The sequence below is a fragment of the Podarcis pityusensis genome (assembly GCF_964106645.2).
Source record: "Podarcis pityusensis genome assembly, chromosome: 2".
Lineage (NCBI taxonomy): Eukaryota > Metazoa > Chordata > Lepidosauria > Squamata > Lacertidae > Podarcis > Podarcis pityusensis.
In genome coordinates this window covers 84,574,731-84,599,808 of record NC_138029.1, presented here as the reverse complement: position 1 = coordinate 84,599,808, position 25,078 = coordinate 84,574,731, and the positions used below count along the sequence as shown (strand labels likewise).

Sequence of the window (25,078 nt, the reverse complement as noted above, 5' to 3'; positions counted from 1 at the left end):
GGCATCCCACCAGCCTGTTCTCCGAAATACTAGAGTGCCCACTCACGAATAAAATGCACTAGTCAGTGGCTACACATCACAAGCACATGAAAACCAGTAATAATGAGAAAACACCAATTCCAGTGATAGGCCATTTAGGAAGGAAGACAGGACACCCATCACCAGGCCTCAAAAGGAACTGAACACTCTGGTAAGTATTTATGTTTCTCCAGCTGTGTATCTAGATCAACTAGCCACTGGCTCTGGAATAAGGCAGCCATATAAAATAACTGTTTGAAAGGCACATTACACTTATGGCTCCTGCCTAGCATGCTTCCATGTCTTCAAACCTCACTTCAAAAACAACAGCATATGACTGCAGAGTAAGATAAGATGCTCCATCTTCCAATGCTATTAAATTTAGGTAAATATAAGTAGAAACTCCCATTATTCTGCTGTCTAAGAAATTGGGGGGTGGGTGGGGGGCAGAAAGTATGAAGCATTACAGAGACCTTGCATGGCCCCATGAAAGTATAGAAACCTATAATGAAAGTGTATCTAAAATACACTAGACTTCCCCCAAACTAGTGAGTTTGAGCTGTTGCTGGACTAACTTCTACAATCCCTCTTACACCGGCTGAAGTGAGTTCAGGTGATCATTACCCTGGAGGACACCAAGTTGGGGGAAGATTGAAATTACAACAGAACTGGAAAATACTAGGAGGATTCAGTGCATGATAAATTGCACAGTCATTTTTGTTATTATTCCCACAAAAGGCCTCTCACAAACCAGAACTTCATTCTCCAAAAGGCAGGCCAGTCTTGCAATTTGACATTTGCAAGACAGAAATAAAACAATCCTTCCAGAAAGACTAGGCAGAAGAATGCAGGTTCTGTGGGCTTGGCAACCCACACAACCATCATCAACATATGCCATAGTTCAATGCATATTATTCTACTACAAGTAAACATCAACAGTATGCAAAAGCTTTCCAATTGGACAAGAAAAGTGCCACCTCAGATCGAGGCTGAAAGGACTATGCACATCACACTCCTATTTCAGTGGCTAATTGCAGACAACAGACCCTCATTTAAGCCTGCAGTTATCTTTAAGGTATGTTTGGCTTTGAGTCTGTGGCATTAAAAGTGAAAATTATGTCAGCTTCAAGCCACTGTTGCCTTCTCATTTCCTGATGGCAATACCCTCTCATTTGATAATACAGAGTCTTGTCAAAATGTATGGTTTATGCAGACAATTATTGTTATTTACAGTTCATGCACAGATCATAACTACATCTGAGGTTCCTGTTGCCAGGAAGGCAGCAATCAAGGAGCAATGCGCTTTCCCCCCCAACACTATTAACTAGATATATGCATTGACATCCTTTATATGTCTCTGCAGTATGTTCTGCTATAAGTACCCTGCCCAGAACAAAAAATCAACCTTCTTGGCAGTCTACATTTCCTAAAGTTGTCCTTATTACAGCGACCTATCAGAGGTCAGGGTGGTAGACCTGGAATAAGTAGGGCCAAACACCTTGGACTTGGACTCTAAAGGGAGTTGTGCAAGATCTCCTTAGGCTTCATTATCTAAAAGCACAATGGGAGTTTATTTTTAGCTTTTCCTAAAGCCAAAGCCTTTGCAATACCAACTATCAAACTATTTGGTATCTCAGGTAACAGACTAGCTAGGTCTCAAAACCAGCCAACTAAACTTCTCTCATCTTGCTCAGTTTTGATCACTGAATACTGTTCATAGGAACTATTCAGAGACACAGCCCTCAATGCTCACCTTCAGTACGAAGAGTAAACTACCACCTGGTGCCCTTTGTGGGGGATCAGATAAGGCTGCTTCATAGAGGGATGGCCAATGTGGTGACCCCTAGAAATTGCTGACAGATAACTCCCACCATCCCTGATCACTAGCCATGTTGGCAGGGGCTGATGGGAGCTGTAGTCCAATGACTTCTTCTGGCCTTATCTATCCCCAGTAGTAGAAGCATGCAGACTCAAAATACTGCAGACCTCCCAGAAACAGGAAAGGGTTCATCTGACCCAGGCAGGCTTGGGGTGAAGCTGGAAGTGGCCATCTTTCCCACAACTAGCTTACCCCAATATTTGTTCCTTATCCATATAAATATGCTCAAAAAAAGTCTCATAAGATTCCAGTTACTCATCTGCAGCAGCTTGTTTTAGCAATCAGTCAGTAGTAGAGGCTACATGGTTAGTGACAAAGTCTGGGGAGCTTCCAAGACCAACATCCATAGCATTAGCAAGCATGTTTACTCACACTGGGTGTGGGTCAAGATGCTTCCAGGCAGCCATCACACCAGCAGAGGACTGCACAGATAAGTGAAGCTATTTAGATATGGTAGAGCCAAATATCTTCTGTGCAGCACACGCCAAACACTAAAGCCACAGTGTATACGGGTTTTTTAGAGCCAAAACCAACACGTTGGAAGTAATCAGAAGTGATTACTGTTTGGGGAAATCCTTGACTACAATGTACACTTTGATTCAGTTTTTCCATCTGAAACCATCCAGAGTCACCACACATAACAGGATTGGTGAGAGGAAATCCCATTCATGCAAGTATGCACAGTTCAGCCAGGCTCCATCACAAGCAGAGAGCAGCATTCAGAAAAAGGAAGTGTTCTAGTCAAAGGAAAAACATTTTAATGTTCATAGCCTGGTACACCTCTTAAAACTTTTTGATACACGCAATATTTTGGCTACTTCCTCAAACTAATCTGTTTTAAAGCATTTTGATCAAGGCAAGCAACGCAAGACTCATGGCATAAGCCTAAAAGATGTTCCCATTTTTGTTAACAAAACAACCAATGTTTCACCCAAATCACACTTATTGTGGCCACCACATTAAGCCCTGGGCCAAAAATTACAGAATAGAGCCGTAGAACTGCAGAGTTGGAAAGGACCCCAAGGGTCATCTAGTCCCCAGCCACCTAGACTAAGCAAGAATAGGGGAGAGGCCAGAGGCCATCTTGGCTGTCAGTCCTGGAAGAATTTGACCACAACCAAGATTTAATTGCAAGGAATAAGTGATCAACTGGGACCAGTACTTGTGGGAAGGGATGCTTTCTCTCTCATCAACATTAACCGAGGAAATGGTTTGCCTGTGCAGCTTTGAGAGACCAGTCTGCCTTCATTAGTTCAACATCACCTCCAAGAGAGGAAGATGGGCAGCACTGCTTCCTCTGCCCAGCACAGACATTCTTCAGTGCCCACACCAAGCAGGCCAGTGACACATGTCTGACTAGGGGGAATTGCACACAACCTATTAGACATTTACCACACATAGGCAAGGTTAGTCTCTCTTTTAAAGTTTATGAAGGGCATCCCATGAAACATCACAAAGCCATTAATGCTCAATAAAGTCATATGTAAAAACTGCATCAGATCTGATACAGATTGGGATATATAAAAAAAAAAAATCCACTTAAAGGGCTTTTTGAAAAAGGAAGGCCTTCAATGGAAGTCAAAAAGGAAAGGTCTGGTGTATAACTGGGAGGGTGCCACCACAATGAAGGTCCAAATACTACATCATACAGAATGGATCACCTGATAAGGTCATATCTGCAGGAGACCCTCTTCTATAGAAGACAGTGATTGGTTAGGTATGTAAAGGGGTGAGTCGGTCTTTTAGGTATCCTGGTGGCCTTTGAACACCAATACCAGCACTTTGAACTTAGCCAGATAGCCGATTCATAACCAGTGCAACTCTTTTAGCAGCAGGCAAGCCATCTGTGCAGCTTTCTCTCCTGAAGAGGAACTGGTATGCCGCCACCGCATCCCACCAGAGCTAGCCGGAGTCTCCCCCATCAGACAGGCACCCTCCTATCAGCAGCAATTCAGACTGGCTACAGCCCCACTGCGGATGCTCCTTGCAATGAAGTGGCAGGAACACCATTTTTGAAAGGGGTTCTTTTTTCCCCTCTTGGCTCACTGCTCGACGCGTCTTTCCCCTGAAAAACACAGAGGCTGCAGGCGAGAGCGGAAAGCCTAAGTAAAATGTGTGTTAAGATGCAATACCAGTGTATAGGGACTTTCCAAGTCTTTCAGTCACTGGCACATAAACCTGCTCCTCAGCAGTTTAAAGTACCTTGCAAGTGTCTGAGCTGACCATCTCCATTTCCTGCATTAAGTTGCAGCAGGATACTGTTGCTGCAGGGCCACTAATTTCCTCAGCTGCCTACCGAGTTTCAGTTCCCCAAGCTCTTTACAGTGGTACCTCGGTTTACAAACTAAATCCGTTCCTGAAGTCCATTCTTAAACCAAATATGCTCTTAAACTGAGGCACACTTTCCCTAATGAGGCCTCCCGCCGCCAGCGCCCTTCCACGGTTTGGCTTCCATTCGTAGATCGAGGTAAAGTTCACAAACCGGAACACTACTTCCAATTTTGCGGAGTTCGTAAACCAAATAGTTCATTAACAGGGCTGTTCGTAAATCAAGGTACCACTGTACTCAGAAATCCCACCTTTCACTCCACTCCTGAAGAGCCCCATCAGCCGCCACAGTGCCCAGAGGGAAGTTTTCCCTTGCAGTTTGTAGAGCTCTTAAGCACATTTTCATGTCAGCTATGCTGCAGATCAAACAGTTATCTCCACCTCCACACAGAAGTCTTTTTAAGATTTCTGCCTCCCACCCCCACTAACTTAATTGAAGTTTGGGCCTGGTCCCACTCAGAGCAATGTTATGTCAAAGCGGCCTTCACTTCCTAAGAGGCAGCAAGTGGAGCTGTGCTGCTAAAAGCATTAAGCCATTTCGCTATTCATTCATAAAGTGAAGGAGCACAACTTAAGCGTTATTTTCACCTGTTTAATCCAATTAGGGATCCCACAGCAGCCGATGAAATCAGAAAGTATAGTACTTGGTCAGGTTTACACCACACCAAGTTTCTAACGTCAGAGTTAAGGGCGTTGGCACAAGTCCCAGTTCAGTTGTCAGATCATGGTGGTTATTGTTCACCCATTTCTTGAGCTACTTCCAAGACACAGAGCACCGCAATGCAAAGTGCACATGAAACACTCAGACTGCCTGGGTGGGCCTCTATCATTGTAGCCCATATGGATGCAATACCCTAGCTTTTAGCACACTTAAAAAAAAATGCACTGCTATAAAGAATATGACTTTGCACCACCACAAAACTATGTTATGTCTTTGACTTCTACTGAACAGAACTGGGGGGGGGGTGGACCACAGATAGTCAAGCCTGAGTTTTCTAACCCTCATGCCAGAAATATAAAGCAGGCAAGTGGAGAGCGGCTCCCATCCGTAAATAAAGGGGCCAGGAAGCCACTGGCCCTACTTTTATCTCAGCTTCATGCTAATCTTTGGGGGGAAAGTCGAAAGCAAGAGAGTTGCTTCATGTATTTAATGGGAAGAGTTGGGAGGAGAAAAGAGTGGCAAACATACTTGCTGCAGCCAGCTTCCTCAAAGCCTAAAATGTTTTTTTAATTAATCCTACCCACTCCTCCCAAGTTCCCAGGTTGTGATAGATATGAGCTGTTTGCAGTGGAGCAAGCATTTCCTACTTTCCTTTATCAACAGCAACAAAAAAAGCACCTCTAAACAGAGTAATAAATCACATAGTTGCAAAGGGGGGTGAGAAGAGAAGCACAAGGAATTAGCAGTTCTGGTACTGAAAACAGATTCCTAGGCTGAGCATGTCCCTCAGAAGCTCCCTAGGATACATTCAGCCCCACCCTACCTGCAGACACTATTTTGAGATGCCAGCAGAAAATACCCTGAAGGAGATTCCCCCCAAGTCTGAAGTCTGCCCACACCTGTGGTAGAGGAATTGTGGGAGGCAAAAACAGTACACACAGCATGAAGTGAGAAACCCCTCCAAGTTAAAGTTACCTACAGTGTGTGAATTGAATCTAAAGTTGCAAGTACAGTGGTACCTCGAGTTACATACACTTCAGGTTACATACACTTCAGGTTACAGACTCCGGTAACCCAGAAATAGTGCTTCAGGTTAAGAACTTTGCTTCAGGATGAGAACAGAAATCATGCTCCAGAGGCGCAGCAGCAGCAGGAGGCCCCATTAGCTAAAGTGGTGCTTCAGGTTAAGAACAGTTTCAGGTTAAGAACGGACCTCTGGAACGAATTAAGTACTTAACCCGAGGTACCACTGTAGTGACTTATGTAAGTTTGTGGAACCCCTGCCCTGCCCTCAAGATGACCCGCCATAGGTTACCTTTTCCACGTAACAATTCCTTTTACAGAGAAAAGAAGTATAGAGCGAATCCATTAAACGCTCAATTAAAACAGGAGCAGCAAGGCAGCAAGCCCAGCACCCACAAACAAACGCTGGATAGAAGGGATAGTCTTTCCTGGCTCACAGTAGGAGCCTTGGTCTTTTACCTCCACTATGACAGCTCAATAGCACCAAAGAGTTATGCCCGGCCTACAGTTCTCTAGAACTGTACAGAAGCATATTTCACGTGATGAATTGAGTACATCTTTGCCAACAGTCATTCTTCAGATTAACAACGCAATTCTGCACAGATGGTTCATTTTTACATGACATGATTGCACTGCCAGCAGCAGCAGCAGCGCCAGTTTCTCTCCTTTCTTTTTGGTCGTGTTGAAGGGTCTCAGAGGATTTTCAAGTCTATTAAACCCAAATGTCCCTGCTTCTCTCTTACAGGAGAAAACCTTCAGAGCGGAGGCAAACAGTGTGAATCTGTTTGCAACCCTCGATTTTGCATACTCAGAAGTAAGCCCCATTGAACTAGGTAAGCATGCATAAGATTACACCCAAAGTCAATAAGCCCATCTCATTTGGAAGCTGTTCTATTTTGTTGCATTCCCATCCCACTTTTTTCCTCCAAGGAAATCAGGGTAGTGCACATGGTTCTCCCCCTCCTCATTTAACCCCCACAACCACCCTGTGAAGTAGGTTCAGCTGAAAGGCAGTGACTGGCTCAAGGTCACCCCGTGAGTTTCATGGCTCAGCTAAAGTTATAGCCCAGGCTTCCTCAACCTCGGCCTTTCAGGTGTTTTGAAACTACAATTCCCAACATCCCTGACCACTGGTCCTGCTAGCTAGGGATCATGGGAGATGTAGGCCAAAAACATCTGGAGGGCTGAGGTTGAGGAAGCTTCTAGCTTCTAAACTTTACTTTAAAAAAATGGGAGCAGTTGTCACTTGTTTATGCCAGAATTCCAGGTTTAACCGAATACTGTACCTGCAAGGATCATAACACTGGCAAGCACCTAGCAGGCTAATTCGTTTTTGCAATCTCCATCTTTAGACTTGAAGGCCCAGCCCATTTAATTTTTATTCCCCATCCCCATCCCTTGCTTTGAAACTCATCTCACCTGATTAAGAGTTCTGGAGAACTTGAAAGCTTGCACATTTCATGATTCCTGGCTTCTCCTAATGAAGGTATTATATAGCTATGGGTGTTGGGAGATATTTTTCATCCCAACACAGCTGTCTTTGTTGGTTTGTTTTTATGCCTCATTTAGGTAGTTGTCTTTCATTGTAACTGCATCTGCCCTCATATTCATATTCTGTGTGTGTGTTTGTAAATATATACATTAGATATCAGCATTTATCCAAACCTCTAAGAGGATTACATAAAATATAAAATGTGCATTAAAATTTCTGATAAAAACTTATTTTAAAACAAGCTCTTCTAAACAGACAACACTACATATACTACGGGCAGGAATTATTCTAACTTCCCAGCTAGCCAGGGCTGGGAATATGTTCTAAGTTACCAGGACATTTAGATGCCCAGGCAACCACACAACATGTCACACAAACATGTCATTGCAAGGGGTAGGGCAGAGTGAGTCAGTGTTTCATGTCCCTGTGTCACACGACTATAAGCTGGGCAAAAAAAAAAGCGCCTCCTACACAGCAATTTTATCTACAACGATTTTACATTTCACCCGTTATTAAAACCTAGCACGTCATAGGAATAACAATTCTTGTGTTCACTAGCAATAAAGCAGTAATGCCTGCTGAAACTCAGCGGTAAAGCCCCGAGATAAGTAACTCGGCTTTTCAAGCAGACGGAGTTTCAACTAAGGATGATTAAGGAGTCAGTCAACAGGCAGAAAGCAATCCTTGAACCTTAGGTTCCTCCTCAGGAAGTTTGTCTGCTAAATCATTGTTCTAGGAGCAAAGGTGGCGAGTTGCGCTTTGCAGCACCATTTCCACTGTGATAATCTCTAGGCATTTATAGTTCCTATGCAAGGATCTGCAAAATGGGAGGAGAGGGAGGAGGAAGCTGCCAACATTCCTTTCAACAGTAAGTTGTAAGATGCAGCATTTGCTCTGATCAGGCAGACACAGAAGAACATGCTTTTTTGAAACAAAACAAGCAAAGTCTGTTTATAAGTTCAGGTTACACATGTATTTCAGCTACCAATGCCACCCTTTATTATGAGTACATTAAGAAGCTTCCATTTCAAGATTAAAGACTACAATCTAAGCACCAGTAGTTCCAATACTATCACACACACTCCAAAACAAGATTTGCCAATGAGGTTTCTATGTCATTTTCACCCAGCAGAGTCATTTTTAATTGCAACCAAAGCCTCTTTGCACACACCAACCTGAACAAAGCTATCAACTCACAAGCAGAGAGAGAAAAATTCTTTTTTTCTATACTAAAGGGCAAGCATGCTTTCTGTACAACTCCCAGCACTTCATGCTTTGTGTGACTAAGTCCCAAATTCTAATCATCAGCATCCCTAGGCAAGAAATTTCAGGTTGCAGGACTGGGGAAGCCCTCTCGGCCCAAGACCTTATAAAACTATTGCCACTCAGAAAGGACAATACTGAATTTGTGTTGAAGGTCTGGATTTTTCAAGTTCAATGGGTGGCAATGGCACTCAAACCCTGGGGCCCGATATGGCAGAAAGCTTTTTTGGAATGTTGCTCAAAGTATTACGCCATCTTCCTCTGACCAGAGAAGGGTGCATTAACCACTGTCAAGAGGATTCGAAGGCATACACTTTCATCACTCCGCTCCTTGCCTGAGGAAACTAGATTACCACAGTATGAACATCATACTAGGCTGGGGGTGAGTCTGCAATTACACAAGGTATGTTCCTGCATTGTACAGACTAGAAACATGCTGGTTTCTAGGCCCCACATCCTAAAACAGCCAATTATTGCTGCATAACAGTAGCTAGCTTAGCTGTTACCTAGGTTTTTGAGTATATATAAACATGGGGTGTGGACATTAGCTGGCAGCAGTGAAACCACCCTCTCTATTTAAAAAGCTACTACTTCTGTTCACAGAGACAACTGCATATAAAGAAACCCATAAATCAAACATTTCATTTGAACTACTCCACCCAAAAAAACCCAAGTCGAGTACAGGTTCGTTCCTTGAACTGCAACATGAAGACAGGAAGTTGCTTCAATAGCATTACTAATTGCAACTCAATTCACACACCCAAACACACACCCTAGTGAGCCACTGATAAATAGTACAACTGTTGCATGACTGAATGTCTAGCACGAATTGGTTCAGTATTTCTCCATATAGTGACATCTGAGTACTGCTTATCAGTGTTCCTGTTGAACTGAGTCAGCATGGGTGTAGTGCTTTTCTACTTCAAAAGTTATCTGCCCTATGTTGCAGAGAGCTATTGCCTCTACCACACGATGGGGGTAAAAGATTATGGTTTGGATCAATACTTTCAGTTCTGCAAATGCAATGGCACCTTCTGCTTGTGGTACATGCTGTCCAATCCAATGGAGGTTTTCACTGGAGGAGGCGAGATAAGACCTTTGCACCAATTCTGCTTGCAGCCTACAGCATTCTGAAGGATCCCCAATCCTTCTGAGCAATTGGCAGGGGCATAGAGGCTTCAGGGGCAGGGGCAGGGGCATTGGGGAGGGGAAATAGCTCCCCCCTTCCATCGGCAGAAGCATCATCAGAATGGAACTCTGATCAAAGAAGTCTGGATCCAATCCCTGATCAGTCGCGGAAGAGACCATCACACTCCACTTATGCACACATTACAATCGGTACTCAAAAAGGAATATATTAGGAGACTTCTGAATTCCAAGCTGACCCAGGACAATAAAAATGATTTTGTCTACTAGTGCTCATGGACATTTGGTTCCATGTTTCCTTTGAGCCTTTGCCATTAAACCAAACTGCATCTCCTACCACCAGCAGACCACTGCATTCAGTGCTGCAGTTTGTATTATTCAAGACTGAAGGCAACCCAACTGCTCACTTGGGTGAATCATTAAGGAGTGTAGTGTAGGCGATATACTAGGATTTTATTGCTCATGAAAAAACCTGCCAGGTTTACTGAAGGAAAAGAATTCCCACAAAGATCTGGCAATATATACCGAATGAGGCGCACACTCATAACCTGTACTTCAGGAGTGGCGCTCTCAATCACACAGCAATCACAATTTTAAAAGTTTGGATCAATTCCCACTTCTTACACTTTCATTTGCAACCCAATTGTGAGCCTAAGAAGAAAGCTACATTGGAACCTGCTTGGGGCAAATGAACCAAAATGGTTCACTAAAATATCAGTTATTAAATTTGATAGCTAGTCATTAGCTGCATGTTAACTGCCAAAATACAGGTGCTTAACTATGCATCTTCCAAAAAAGGATTCATATGTCTCTTGTTGACTGAAGCAGCTTTCAATATTGAGGTATATGCTACTAAGTAAGAGTCTAAATTCCAGCTACCACTACCGGTTTAGCAGAGAACAATTCATTACACTAGAGAGATGATCATTCAGGGAAGGGTTTGCGGCAGTAATATTTAAGGTTTCAGTATTGCAATGTAATATAGAAAGAGGGTGACAAAATAAGGTATTCTTTAGATTATTGTAATGCACTTATATTTGAAATGTGATATTTTAGACCTAAGCACCGCTGAACAGGGCTATCCATAGCAATGCCAGATTTTATCTGATTCAGGAACATAAACACCTGGAGCAAAATTAGTAGGGCTGTTTGTACTTAAGATTTCAGTAAGAACTTCCTAACAAGTTGCAAGTTTATAGATCACACTGAGGCTCAATCCTATTTCAAGCAAGGTGATTCTTTTATAAGATAACCTATTCCAGCAACTGAATCAGAGGTATAGCTGCATGCTGGTGGAACCTTCATGAGATTCTCAAGTTCCCCTACTTTGCTTTAGGCTGCAATCCTATACCTGGGCAAAGTCCAGTGAACTCAGTGAGATTTAACTTGGGAGGCAACATGCATGGAATTTCGTGTTCAAGTTCTAGCTATGGCACAGAATGCCTTCCAAGACCACACAGGAATTTTTGACCCTTCCTGTCCCATGATGAGTGACAAAATACCTACAAGGAGGAGGATAGTCCATCAGCCTGCTTGTGCCTCACAGGAGGTGAAGCTAAAGCAGCTGTAAAGCAAAGCTTGATCCTTTGATCTCTAATCCTTTGGAATGTATCAAAATGATGCCGCCACCAAATTATACCTCTGCTATTCCCTGGCCCGAAGATAAGTTTATGCCTCTCTTTAGGTGACATGACATGTTAGCATTTAAAGCAGCTTGGAGAATTCGGGATATTTGGGAAGAGCACTTGCTCCAGCATCCTATTTTCACAATGGCCAGCCAGATGCTTATGGGAAATCTGAAAGCAGGTCCTGAGCACAACAACACTCTCCCCCACCTATGACTCCCACCAACTGATATTCAAAGGCGTACTTCCTTCAACAATGGAGGAAGAACACAGCTATCATTGAGCTCACCCAGGGCACACATTTCAGAAACTTTCCTTAAAACATGTTGCAATAAATCTGATAGAATCAAATATATGGCTGCTACATAGAATGTACTGTAATCCACACATGCAGGAGCCTAACACTTCCTACTTTGCCCAGACATTGGAGTACCAACTTGTAAGAGGCAGCTTGCCATCTCCCAGGGGCAGTACAGGACGGGCGGGGCCTTGTCTAGTGAAAGGCAAAATTTCCCCCACCCACCACAGCAGTTTTTAATGGGGTTTCTGAAACTAGCAGCACTAGTTGCAGGAGTACACATTATTCTGCTTGTTACTTCTGTTGGCGCTATGCACCAACAATATTCTGCTGTTAATATTTAAACTGAAAAGAAATCAGAGTGAAGTAATCCCTGGAAAAGCAAGTTTGCAACAGCTGTCAAAGGTATTTTCCCACAAGGAGTCTGATTCAGAGCTCAGCAAGGTTTCCGTGCTTCAAAACATATGGGTTACATACAGAGAACCAACATTCTTTTCTCCTATACTTTTCCTTGAAGCCTCAACTCTATTTACACAGACAGGACGTCTCTGAAGTTCTGTTTCAGGTCTCTAACTCAAGGTCACGTTTTGCTCATAACATAGTTCTATACTCCAGAGACACCACTGCAGAGAGAACCGAAGTTACTTCCCCAGTTAAAACTCAGACAGACTTCCAAACAGGGCAACAATTGTTAGAAAGTTAGATTTCAGCTCCCACAGGCAGGTATTAGTTTTATTTTCTTTTGCTTGTTAACACACCAGTTCTGTGCTACTACTTGGCTGCTAATAGAGAACACAGCAAGATCTGGCTATGAGAACCACTTGCTATTAACCCATCTTTTTAAAAGTTTGAAAGCTGCCTTCATTTGCAAATGATGTACTTTATACTCATGCCCCCACTATTTCTGTTGGAGGTTCAGAGTAGCATTCAGTGCTCCCAAATTATATCCATTACTGCCTCGAAAAAAGCTGCATCTGCAACTGAGAGCATTAAACTATCATTGAGAATGGTTACCAAGTTGCTTGGTGGCAGTGTTTTTTTGTTTTGGGTTTTGGCCAATGGATGAAATCTCTGCCCAGAAAAACCCTGCCAATTAAGTTTATCTTTGTGAAAATGTTTTAAGAGTATTTGTCACTTTACTGATACCACATTTGCAACTTCTGCTCTTAAAATGGGAATTATGGGCAGTTGCTAGTAGATGCATAGTATATCCTGCATTCTTGCTATACACTACAGGTGTCCACAAGGCATCAGGTTTAGCCTCTCGATAATTTCAGCTGGCATTCTATCCATGCAATATTATCCAGAAACATCTCCTAGTGCTATTTTACATTATTTATTCCCTCCTTTAATACAAGTTCGATATTTTGCAAGAAAAGATTCCCAACACAAAAAACACTAGAAACACAGTCAAAGCAACAGTACTTAGCTGCGGAGCTTTCTATACAATTAATGGCTATTGTAATCAGACTACATTTATCCATTCTATAGTTCAACTGTATCTTGGAAGTTTGTTGTGCTTAGGACACTGGCAGCCTTTTAATCACAGCATCTGAAATGCCATCTAGTCCTTTACAAATTGTTTCTGACTAGACTGAAGCTGACTAGTATCTTCCCTCTCTACCACCTCCCAACTCGTAAGCTTGGGAAAATGCAGCTTCAAAAGAAAATATGGAGTGTCATTATCCATGGACAATTTTTAAGGGAGTCCCAATAACCAGGTTTTACAGTTTCCTGTATTCGCAGAGGAATGGACTAGATGACTGAGATCCTTTCACACTTTGATTCTACAACACATACTGCATATGTACCTGCAACTCAGGATAACACCATGCATCTAATCTAGTGGGCTAGTCCACGAAAGCTTATACCATCAGGATGTCAGTCTTTAAGGGCTCAAGAAGATTGTATTTTCCTGCAGCTATCCCTTTGTTAGGTGACAAGTTAGTTAATAGTGCACAACACCTTATAGGTGTGATGTGTCAAATATGTATACCCAGACTACCATACATAGCCTATCATTTTGCGGTTTGTCCCATTGAACCAAGAACCTGGTCACAGCTGACTCAACAGCAGTGCCAACTGAAAAAATAGGTGTGAATAGTCTCTACCAAATTAGTCTTAATGTCAAATCCTAATGGTCAAAATAGATGTACTATCACAGTCACACTTTTAGAAATCCAGACACTTTAGAATGCTTGCTAAGGTATTAAAACAATTTAACAAGGAATTATTAGCATTCCTTATATACTGCATCCTTAGTGCACAGAACCAACAGCACAGCACATTTTGGCTACACCACGTTCTCCAGAGAATAAAATGATTAGGCCGGCTGGGTTTTCTTCCTGACATGCTACTTGAGGGGCAGAGCACTGCTTTGCAAACTATCACCACAAGCCCCGCAGCTGCTCTTTTTCCATCTTTAATTTTTAACGGGAACCAAGTGCAGCCCAATGCCTGCTTCTCCCAGGAAAGCAGAGAAGAAGCTGGTCTCAGATCAGAGACTGGGCTTTTATACAGCGCACACCCTTCAGAAACCTCCAGCATGGAAACCGAAGTCTTTGCCGCCAAAAGGAAGTGGCTCTACCTGCTGGGAGGGAGGCACCTCAGGAAATCCTGTCTGAGCAGCGCCAGCCATTTCTCCGCTTTCCCAGGCTTAGGCTCAGGCCCCGTTTACGGTTCAATGCGAGCCCGGAGATGGGGCAGTTTGTAGATGGTGGAGACACCATTAATTGGGGCGGGGGAAGAGAGCATGCGTCCCTCCTCCTCCTCCCAACCGGCGTGCTTTACAACAGTACTTAAGAGACCGAGAAGGGGGGGGGGGGCTCTAGATAGCTTAGGGGTCCTCCTTTGCGGGCGGTAGGCTAAGAGCCGAGCTGGTTTCAAAGCTCGCAGGGTGCAACAAGCCGGCAGGTACCCGCCCCGGGAGGGTCGGGTTGGGCGGCTCCTCCCCACAGCCTCCCTCCACGCTGGGCTCCCGGGGGCTCGTCGGCGCCTCAGGAAGACGCTCAGCAGCAGAGCCGCGCCCACCTCGCCCGTCCACCCGCTCGCTACTCTAGCGGAGCGGCAACTCGACGGGGCACCCACTGCCAGGCGCTTTGGCCCCACTTCTGCCTTCCTCACGCCGGGAGGAATTCAGACACCTCCCCGCAGCTGCGAACAGACGAGCTGGTTTGAGTTTGCCCCCAAAACCTTGAGCCGTAACCCCCAGGCACAAGAGGTGCCCGGGCGGCTGGTTTGAAACGAAGTACCAAGCCCAACTAAAGAGGTCCGAGGATGCAGAAACTGAGCTGCTTCCCTCAGGCAGCCTGCAGCCCGTAAGCGCTGCTCTCGCCACACGCGGAAGCCCGCCCGCCTAGGCGTCCCCGTTCTTTTGCCCAGCCCCGACGGGCGCGCCACAAGCTCACCGATGGAGACCAGCTTGATGTTCTCCTTCTCCAGGAACTCGAGCGCCACGGACACGTTCTCCAGCTGCATCTGCCGGAAGGTGGGTCGCTGGTGGTACTTGCGGTACATGCGCTTCTGGCTCAGCACCTCCAGCAGCGCGATGAGGCGCAGCCCGTCGCTCAGGTCGAACTGCAGGTTACCGATGCGCTTGTTCACGCAGCGGAGGTGCTCGTTGCACCAGCGGGTGAAGGTGTTCTGCTGGATCCGCTTCCAGGGCGCGTCCTCGGCCAGGTCCTTCTCGGTCACCGGCATGGCTGCGGCGGGGTCGCCTTCGAGGTCGCTGCGGCCCAAGGGAGGAGGAGAAGGAAGGTGGTGGAGGAGATGTTGCTGGTGCTGTTGCTGCTGCTCCTGCCACTGAGGCTGTAAGCTGCCGCTGCCGCCGCTGCCGCCGCCGCTCCAGTCACTGCGAGCAGCCTGGCCCCGCGCCTGCGTGCTCATGTCGAGGCCGCCGCCCCGCCTCCTCCTGGCTCCCTCCCTCGCGCTGCTGCTTCTGGGTCGCAGCCAAGTGCACAAGCGGCGAAACCTACAGGGGAAGAGAAGGAACAGCGCCGTTAGCTTGGCAACCCCAGCCGCCCGGCTCCACCAGCCCAGCGTCGCCTCCGGAGCGCACACGTGCTCGCCGCCAAACAATTCTGCAGAGGGGAACTATTGCGCGCCGTCTGCGCCTGGAGATGTTATATATACCCCGCGGCGGCCAAGGGATTGGACCCCAGCCAGGGAGGGGGCGGAGCGCGCGGAGCGGCACAACTGTTCGGGGAGGGGGAGAAGAAGAAAACGCTGCCCCCCCCTCGTCGGAGACGCTGCGCACAACGCATGACAGCCCCCTTCCATTGCACCCCTGGTTTTCTCAGGCCCGTGAAACCTCCTACTGCCGCCCAGTTTTAACTTTTTTCCTTTGGGATGCCCAGATTCAAATCTCTTCCACCAATAACACTTGCGTGAAAGAAATGTCAAATAATATTGGGGCACAGGCACCTTAAAGATTAATAGTGCTCTCATCTATGGAAGCTTTGCCATAAGGTATTTGGTAGGCTTTTAAGTTTCAGGTTTATGGCGCCACCTATATGGGGTGTGTTCCTGCAACAGTGTGGTGTAGTGGTGAATGCCAGGACTAGGGCCTGGAGGGAGGCCAGGGTTCAAATCCCCACTCAGCCGCAAAGCACACTGGATAACCGTGGGCCAGCCACTATCTCTTAGCCTATCTTACCTCGCAGGGTTGTTGTGAGGATAAAATGTGGGGAGAAACCAGCCTTGAGGTCCTTTCAGGAAAGAGGGGGGCATACTGTACATGTAATTCTGAATAAGAAAAAATACTTGTTTCTGTCTGTGGAAGTTGTATCTGCTGAAATCACCTCACAACTATGCAACTGTGAGACCAGAGGAGCACATGTTCTCTTTTGAATTTTTTGGTTCTCCGCCTTCTTCTGCTGTTGCTTTTAAAGCTAAACAACAACAACACTATCCCACTATCCCCTCTTTTATTTATTTCAGTCCTGGAGGTGTTACTGAACATGATTAGGGAGGACCGGTCGATACAAGGAGTACAGGTCGGAGCGAAACAATATAAACTGAAAGCTTTTGCAGATGATTTGGTTTTAACATTACAGGAGCCAGAATCTAGTACAAAAAGAGTATTAGAACTGATTTATGAGTTTGGTCGGGTGGCGGGATTTAAGTTGAACAAGCAAAAAACCAAGGTTTTGGGAAAAAACTTGACATCTTTAGAAATAGATGGGTTTCAGAAGGAAACAGAACTAAGTGTGGTAAAAAAAGTGAAATACCTAGGGGTACACTTGTCAGCTAAAAATTTGAATTTATTTAAAGACAATTATGAAAAATGCTGGTTGGAAATCAAAAAAGATTTGGAAATCTGGTCAAGATTGAAACTTTCCTTGTTGGGTCGAATTGCAGCTATAAAGATGAATGTATTGCCGAAAATGTTATTTTTGTTTCAGACCCTACAGATTGTGAACAGAGTGGAATGTTTTGGAAAGTGGCAGAAGGATATATCCAAGTTTGTTTGGCAGGGCAAAAAGCCCCGGATAAAGTTTAAAATATTAACTGACTCGAAAGAAAGAGGGGGGTTTGCCCTGCCGGACCTGAGATTATATTATGAAGCTGCGGCCTTCTGCTGGATGAAAGATTGGTTATTACTTGAGAACACTGATGTCCTAGATCTGGAAGGGTTCGACAATGCTTTTGGTTGGCATGCATATTTGTGGTACGACAAGGTAAAGGTTCATAAAATGTTCAAAAATCATATTGTTAGAAAATCAATATTTATGGTCTGGATAAAATACAAAGACTTATTAGAAGGTAAGACTCCGAGGTGGCTTTCACCAGCAGAGGCCAAGGCCCGGAAAAAACCTAATATGGAGGTTGGTTGGCCGAAATATGGGGAAATTATAGAAAAAGTAGGAGAAACTTGGAGACTGCAGAGTTATGAAAAATTAAAGAATAAGGTGCAAAATTGGCTTCACTACGCTCAGATTCAAGAGGTTTTCAAGTCGGACAAAAAAATAGGTTTCCAGGTGGAAAAGTCGAAACTAGAGACAGAACTGTTGGAACCAAAGACCAAGGTTCTTTCGAGAATGTATAACTTGCTGCTTAAATGGAACACCCAGGATGAGACAGTCAAATCAGCCATGATAAAATGGGCTCAGGACATTGGGTACAACATTATGTTTGAGGACTGGGAAAGGTTATGGACCACTGGTATGAAATTTACGGCATGTAATGCCTTGAAAGAGAATATTATGAAAATGATATACAGGTGGTACATGACCCCAGTCAAGCTTGCTAAGATATATCATTTGTCTGATAATAAATGTTGGAAATGTAAGGAGGCTGAAGGGACATTCTTTCACCTCTGGTGGACTTGTCCAAAAGTGAAGGCCTTCTGGGAAATGATATATAATGAGTTAAAGAAGGTGTTTAAGTACACCTTTCCCAAGAAACCAGAGGCCTTTCTACTGGGCATTGTCGGCCAGAAGGTGTTAAAGAAGGATAGAACCTTTTTTATGTATGCAACTACAGCAGCAAGGATTCTCATTGCAAAATACTGGAAGACCCAAGATTTACCCACACTGGAAGAGTGGCAGACGCAATTGATGGACTACATGGAATTGGCCGAGATGACTGCCAGGATCCGAGATTTGGGAGAAGAAGCAATAGAGGAGGATTGGAAAAAATTTAAAGATTATTTACAAAAATTTTATAAGTTATATGAATGTTAAGAATTCGCATGATTAGGGAAATTCAGCTCCAGCAATAAGATTAAGGTATGGGAAACTAAGTTATATAAAGGAAAGGACTAATGTTTAAAAGAATATTATATATGTCATTAGTGTAAATTGAAAATAAGTATTTTAAACGTAAACTACAAGTATTTGAAAGAACAAAAGAATATATGAAATAAGGTTATAATTTGCTGAAAAACTTTATTGTAAAGAACGCACGGTGAGGGAGACGTGGGGAAGTCCAGTTGGTTATGAAAAAATGCTTTGAAAGGATGACTTTTTTCTTTTTCTTTTTTCTTTTCTGTTATCTCTTTGTATAATTGACTTTGTATTTCTATTTGGGGAAAAAGCAATAAAAAATATTTTTAAAAAAAAAAATAAAGCTAAACAACAACAACAAAAGAGTAGCGGAGCCAGCCCCCCAAGGTCACGACAGGATGCCGTGACAGCCGCCTGTTCGGATGGCTTTAAAAGAGGACCGGCCAAATTCATGGCCATCAGTGGCTCTGTTCTACCTCCTGTGCCAGAGGCAGGAAATATAAGAAAAGCAGGGCTTTCCTTATAGTCTCATGCATGTAGGATCAACATCAGAGAGCAGCAGTGTTAGGCTCACATCCAAGTAAGGGCCTGCAGCTGAACCCCATGCCTTCCTTTGTCAATTTTGGCCCACTGGGGGCATCTTGCCCAAGAGGTCTTCCCCAAGAATATGGAAGCAGTGATGAATCACAGCACAATCCACTTTCATCAGGTCAGTGTGGAGAGGGTAAATTTCCTTTAAGACTGAAGTCTCCAAACATGGCACCTGTAGGCACCCTGGCACCCTCAGGCAAGGCCCACTGCTCCTCTCAATTTGTGTGTAAGGAGGCTTTTCAGTGCTGTTTTCAGGTGGTTGCCTGCTGTTTCTTTGTCTGTTTTTTATTTGTTTTGGGGAGAGTTGGTCATTGTCGCTCTTTCACAAATAAGGTTCTGAAGCATTGCCAGATTTCGTCGTGTGGAATGTGTGTTTTCTGCTGCCCAGAACAATTCATTGGGGTTTTTTTCTAAATGTGCCCCCGAAAGGTTGTGCACTCCTGCTTTAAGATATGATGAGCTGGAAGCCACCAAGGAGTGAGGAGGTGTGGCCAGCTGCAGAGAGGGCGTGGGAGAGAACAAGCTGGAAAATCAGTCAAGGTGGAAGCCTCCTGTTTTAAATAATAAAAAATGTCACTAGTTTACAACAGTTTCTAGCCTTCTAGAACAGTCTCTAACACCCAGTGGTCTACACAAGTGAATACCAATCCTACATGGGCTTGGATTCCCCCCTCACCCCCCAGTGCTTTAACAACTTTGTGACTAGGAGAAGTTCAGTGGGTGAAGTCTTTCCCCTAGCTTGGTGGGAAAGCGTTGACTTTCATTTCTGCCTGGAATGAATAGGAAGCTGCCTTATACCTAGATGGCCCCATTGGCCCATCTAGCTCATGATTGGTCACACTGATTGGCAGCAGCTCTCCAGGGTTTCAGGCCTGGGTTTCCCACTCCTCCTTGGAGATGCAAGGGATTGAATCTGGGAACTTCTTCATACTCAACCACTGAGCTACAAACCCTTCCCCTGTTAATTGGAAATGTGTATAGGATTAACCTGCCTTTTCAGCCAAGGGCCGTGTTTGGATGTTCTAATGCAGGGATCACCACCCATGGGTGCCATGCTTTCCTTGGTGCCCCTGGAATGAAGCGCAACCCCCAAATTCCCAGATTTCATGCTTTTTTACTAAAGTAAGTTTGTCATTTTTGCAACCTAAGATTTGAGGCAAAGCATGCAAACACCATTCTCATTTTGTTTGTGAGAAATTTGCCTGCTCCACCCTTTCAATGTTTTATTTTGCCCCACCCCAGGAAAAATACCCACCCCAGGAAAATATCTGAGGGTGCTCATGTGAGAGAGAAGGAAGGCTGCACTAGAAAGAAAGAGGGATGGGGCGGGGAAAGTTAAAAGAAGTGGAAATAAACGATCTCTTTGTAGACTTTTGCTGTGCTTCTCAGTTAGCAGGCTTCTAATTTTTTTACCCAAATGCTCGCTTAGACACTTAAATATATTAGTCTACCTGTATTTATGTTCTGACTGTTCTTAAATTTCCTATCCTCCAGGACTCTCACCACAAGAATTCTGGCTGTGGGCTTGGTCCTTTTTGAGCTTGTTCTGCGTTCGGATTTATTGGTAAGGGCGACTGGCTTTTTGAATCATGAGCTCAGATTCCTCTTCTTTCAGAAACTTCCTCTGTATGGTTGGGTTAGTCACAAAAGCACTGTGTATCTGACTGTGGCTATTTGCTCAACCACAACACAGGAAAGAAGAGCTATGTGCCATAAATGTAACTGGCACATCCCCAAGATAACGGATGTACACATCATAGCATATGGCTAAGTGGCCTGTGCCACAAACAGCACATGTCACGTTAGGGGAGGCATGGCGGAAAGGACTCCAGCAGCCCCCATCTGCAGTGTCTTTTGGTGTGCTTCCAGAAGCCCTTCCCTGAGATTTAAAGGGACTATGTCATACTTGGATAATTCCTTTCCTGTCATCATGATAGTTAGGAACAGTAATTGCATTTCCTAGCCAGCCATTGAAATACCGCGAAGAGCAATGCCTGTGAGGTGCCCTCTGAGCTGATGCCAAGTCCAATGTATTTATGGGGACAGAGGGGCTGGGAGACCAAGCAATGTGTTTTGGGTCATGGAGGAAACCAACTTCAGTGCAATGTTGTGGATATTTCATAGATTCCCATTGGCACTGTGAGAATGACACATGCTCCTGCCTTTCCAATTTGATTCAAGGTGGAGTGTTTGTTGCAAACTTACAGCGCCTTGCCGCTCATCCTGATTTGGCCACAGCACAATGGCTTGCTGCCGAGATGGGAAGGAAGGGAGAAGCAGATTCCAAACTAATGCAAATGTCAGAGACGCTTGGAAGACTTGTCAGCCATGGAAAGAGCTATGATCGGAGCAAGCCTGGCAGGGAGGTTCATGTTCCCAGCAGTTGCTGGAAAACAGAATTCATCAGTGGATGAACTGTAGCATTATCTCTTATTGTGGCCAGGATGCTGCCCAACCATGCCTACTTAGGAGTAAACCCTACTGAATTCAGTGAGGCTTACTCCCAGGTAAGTGGGATTAGGATTGGGGCCTTAGCCATCACCAGCAGTGAAGGACTTGCAGGTGCCGGAGAACTTTAATTGCCTGCCAGACTAGCTGTGACATCCAGTGGTGGAAGAGCCACTGTTGCCTCTCAGAAACAAGCCCCAGGGATAGTTGGGGTCATCTTATGGTTCCCTGCTCCAGATTCCAATAACTCCAGAGCAGTTATGGGTAGTGCCTGAATTTAAACTTTACTTTTGCTATTGTCCTAAAAGTATTATAAGGTGGGATTTTTGTTTTGTTTTAAGTATGAATAACCTACTAAGGGGCTGGCCCACCCATTCGATAAACTGAGCACAGTAAATGGCTTATAGGCAACTATGCAGCTAGCTGCCAGCTGCAACTCATGACTACGCATGGCCTTTTGATACTTCGGCTGGTTGTTCTGGTTCTTCCTATAAAGGGGGAAATAACTGCTTTTATAGTTATACTGTTGTTAGGAGGGATGTTTGGTGTGGGCTGCTGGTAACCAGCGTTATGAAACATTAACACAAAACACCCAAGACTTGAGATGGAATCAGCAAGTAAAAGTAAATAAAGTTTCTTTTAACCACCTACTTAGTAAAAAGTTTTTGATCTGATAACAGTAGAAAGTATGTATGTCATAGGAGCTATAGAATCTACCTGCCACTGATTTCAAATATCTAGATTTTATGCTTAGCTTTTGCATCTGTTCTCACAATTTTTTCTGAATCTGTGTATGTTTGATATTTTTATTTAACTGGATTAACCTGTATGTTCCTTGGAGGAGCATCCATCCATAGACTGCCGTTGTGGAAGAGCCCCTCCAACTTATCATTATATTGATACACTTAAGCTGTACACAAACTTCTGTTTACTCTGCATTCACTAGTTTGCGAAGTGGTATACGCACAGTGATAGCCACAATTCATATCTATGCTAGAGGGGGTTTTTTAAATACTATGTTTTGATGTAAAAAAATCCTTCCAGTAGCACCTTTAAGACCAACTAAGTTAGTTCTTGGTATGAGCTTTCGTGTGCAAGCACACTTCTTCAGATACACTGAAACAGAAGTTGCCAGATCCTTCTATATAGTGAGAAGGTGGGGAGGGGTATTACTTCTATATAGTGGGGAAGGGTGGTGGGAATGGGAGATTGGCAGATAGCTGAGATGAGCCTGCTGACGACTCTTAACGACTGTAATAGGTCTTACAGGAAAAGGCAAGGGGTGAGAAGGTGAGAAATGGCTTAGTCATGTATAATGGGATAAGAATCCAATGTCTTTGTTCAAACCAGGTCTCTCCATGGTTTTAAGTTTGGTAATGAGTTGCAATTCAGCAGCTTCTCTTTCCAGTCTATTTCTGAAATTCCTTTGTAGTAAAACAGCTACTTTGAGATCTTGTATAGAATGTCCTGGGAGATTGAAGTGTTCTCCTACTGGTTTCTCTGTTTTGTGATTCTTGATGTCAGATTTATGTCCATTTATTCTTTGGCGTAAGGTTTGGCCTGTTTTGATGTGTTTTCCGCCAAACCAGCTTTAATCCAAATTGAGAAAAAGAACGACATAGCTGTGTTTCAAGCCAATAACATGTACATAGTGACAGAGCAGCGGTAACCAACATGGTGCCAACCAGATGTTATTGGTATACCACCTCCATCATCCCTGGCCAATGGCCATGCTAGCTGTGGCTGATGGAAGTTTTACTCCAGTAACATCTGGAGGGCATCACATGGACTACCATTGCACTAGAGCAGGCTTCCTCAAACTCAGCCCTCCAGAGGCTTTGAGACTACAATTCCCATCATCCCGGACCACTGGTCCTGCTAGCTAGGGATCATGGGAGTTATAGGCCAAAAACATCTGGAGGGCCGAGTTTGAGGAAGCCTGCACTAGAGGTACGTAGCTGGTTAAGCTAAAGATTTTGATGGCCATCAGAGTGTTGTACTATGACCTGGTATATCAGGGTACGAAATTCCCACACAGCCATGAAGCTCACTGGGGGACTAGGGTCAGTCACTGCCTCTCAGCCTAACTTACCTCACAGGGTTGTTGTGAGGATAAACTGGGGAGTTGGAGAACAATGTGCACCACTTTGAGCTCCTTGGAGGAAAACGTGGTATATTTTTTTCCAAATAAATAACTAACCTAATGTGCCTTTGCTTTATGGGCAGAGACTCACTGTTGTCCAATGGAGACAGCACTCCCACGGGATCTAGAATGCCATGATTGTAACTCAGCTATGATCTCACTGGTCAGCTGTGGGAAAATTGCTTTCTTTCAGAATCAGTTCCCCATTTGTAAACTAGGAATAATAATGGCCTACCAAATAGGCAACTTATCCATGGAGTGTAAAAGTACACTCAAAGATTGCCAGATACGTGGAAGAGCCCTTGGTGCTTTCATCATGCTGGCAGAGGAATCCAATGCCCAGAAAGGGAATATGTACTTTCTGATGTACCCACTGAAAATTCCTGTCCAGGTTCCCCTGAATCTGAGCAACAGCCCTGTGAATGTTCAGTGGCTGGTGAATGGATGGAAAAAAGGAATGCCTTATAAAGTCATGATGCTGTCTACAACCTGAATGCTTGCCCTTTAGTTTGCAATCTCTTTTGCAAGGTGGACTCACTGGCTACTTTTGTCAGTTCCTCCTTGGTATTCTGGTAATAAGGTAGCTACTTAAAGGTCTTAACTTTGGACAAAGATTAATTAGAAAGGAATCATACCTTGTAACATTGATAAGACAGATGCTATGTTCTAAAACAAACCATCTCGAATTCTTTCTTCCTTTAATTCATTAAATTAAATTTATTTAATTCATTCTTAATAGGCTTTACAGGAACAGAAGAAGGTTCTCATACTGAGTCAGGCCATTGGTCCATCTAAGCTTAGTATTGTCAACTCTGATTGGCTGTGCCTCTCCGGGGTTTCAGAAAGGAATAGGGGGGTTTGAACCTGGGACCTTCTGCATTCAAAGCATGGCTTTACCACTGAACTATGGTCCTTCTACTCCACCAAGAAAAGAAAAGAAAAAAGAAAAGAAAAACACGTCCCAAAGTATGTCTGGAAAATGAAAAGCAAACTGGGAATCAGTGGAGTTTTTTATTTTATTTTTTTGTATAATGCTGGTGAGATACATTCCAAGCAGACAGTACTGCATTCTGGTCCTGGCTGCCACGTTTTGAACCTATTGTTGATTCTGAGCAATCTTCAAGGGCATGCATAATGTCTTGCAGTAGTCAAGTCTGGTTGTAAATATGACCTCCACCTCTTAACAGCACAAGACTATTCACATTTACTTGGAAACTCTGTGTTCAGAGGAAAGGCTGCTTTCTCATATCTGCTATGATCCCCATGCCCCCAAAATATATACAGTGGTACCTCGGGTTACATACACTTCAGGTTACATACGCTTCAGGTTACAGACTCCGCTAACCCAGAAATAGTACCTCAGGTTAAGAACTTTGCTTCAGGATGAGAACAGAAATCGTGCTCCGGTGGCGCGGCGGCAGCAGCAGGCCCCATTAGC

General features: G+C 44.3%; 1 protein-coding gene and 1 long non-coding RNA gene across 6 annotated transcripts in view; one reads left to right on the top strand and one right to left on the bottom strand.

Moving 5' to 3' along the window:
* The window catches only part of FLNB (filamin B), an 84,658-nt gene extending 69,058 nt beyond the window's left edge, over nucleotides 1-15,600 (bottom strand). For 2 of the 5 annotated variants that reach the window (XM_080996638.1, XM_080996639.1), the window contains exon 1: nucleotides 15,141-15,587. In XM_080996638.1, coding sequence (XP_080852764.1) covers nucleotides 15,141-15,432 — 292 coding nt within the window. In that variant the 5' untranslated portion in view covers nucleotides 15,433-15,587. Of the gene's footprint in view, nucleotides 1-15,140 lie in introns of all 5 variants that reach the window. The other 3 variants (XM_080996640.1, XM_080996641.1, XM_080996642.1) reach the window with 2 other exon arrangements.
* A 49-nt stretch (nucleotides 15,601-15,649) lies between these two features.
* Nucleotides 15,650-22,143, top strand: LOC308472226. The gene is made up of 2 exons (XR_013983369.1): nucleotides 15,650-16,200; nucleotides 20,544-22,143. It is a non-coding gene; the product is annotated as an uncharacterized lncRNA (long non-coding RNA).
* The last annotated feature ends 2,935 nt before the right edge of the window (nucleotides 22,144-25,078 follow it).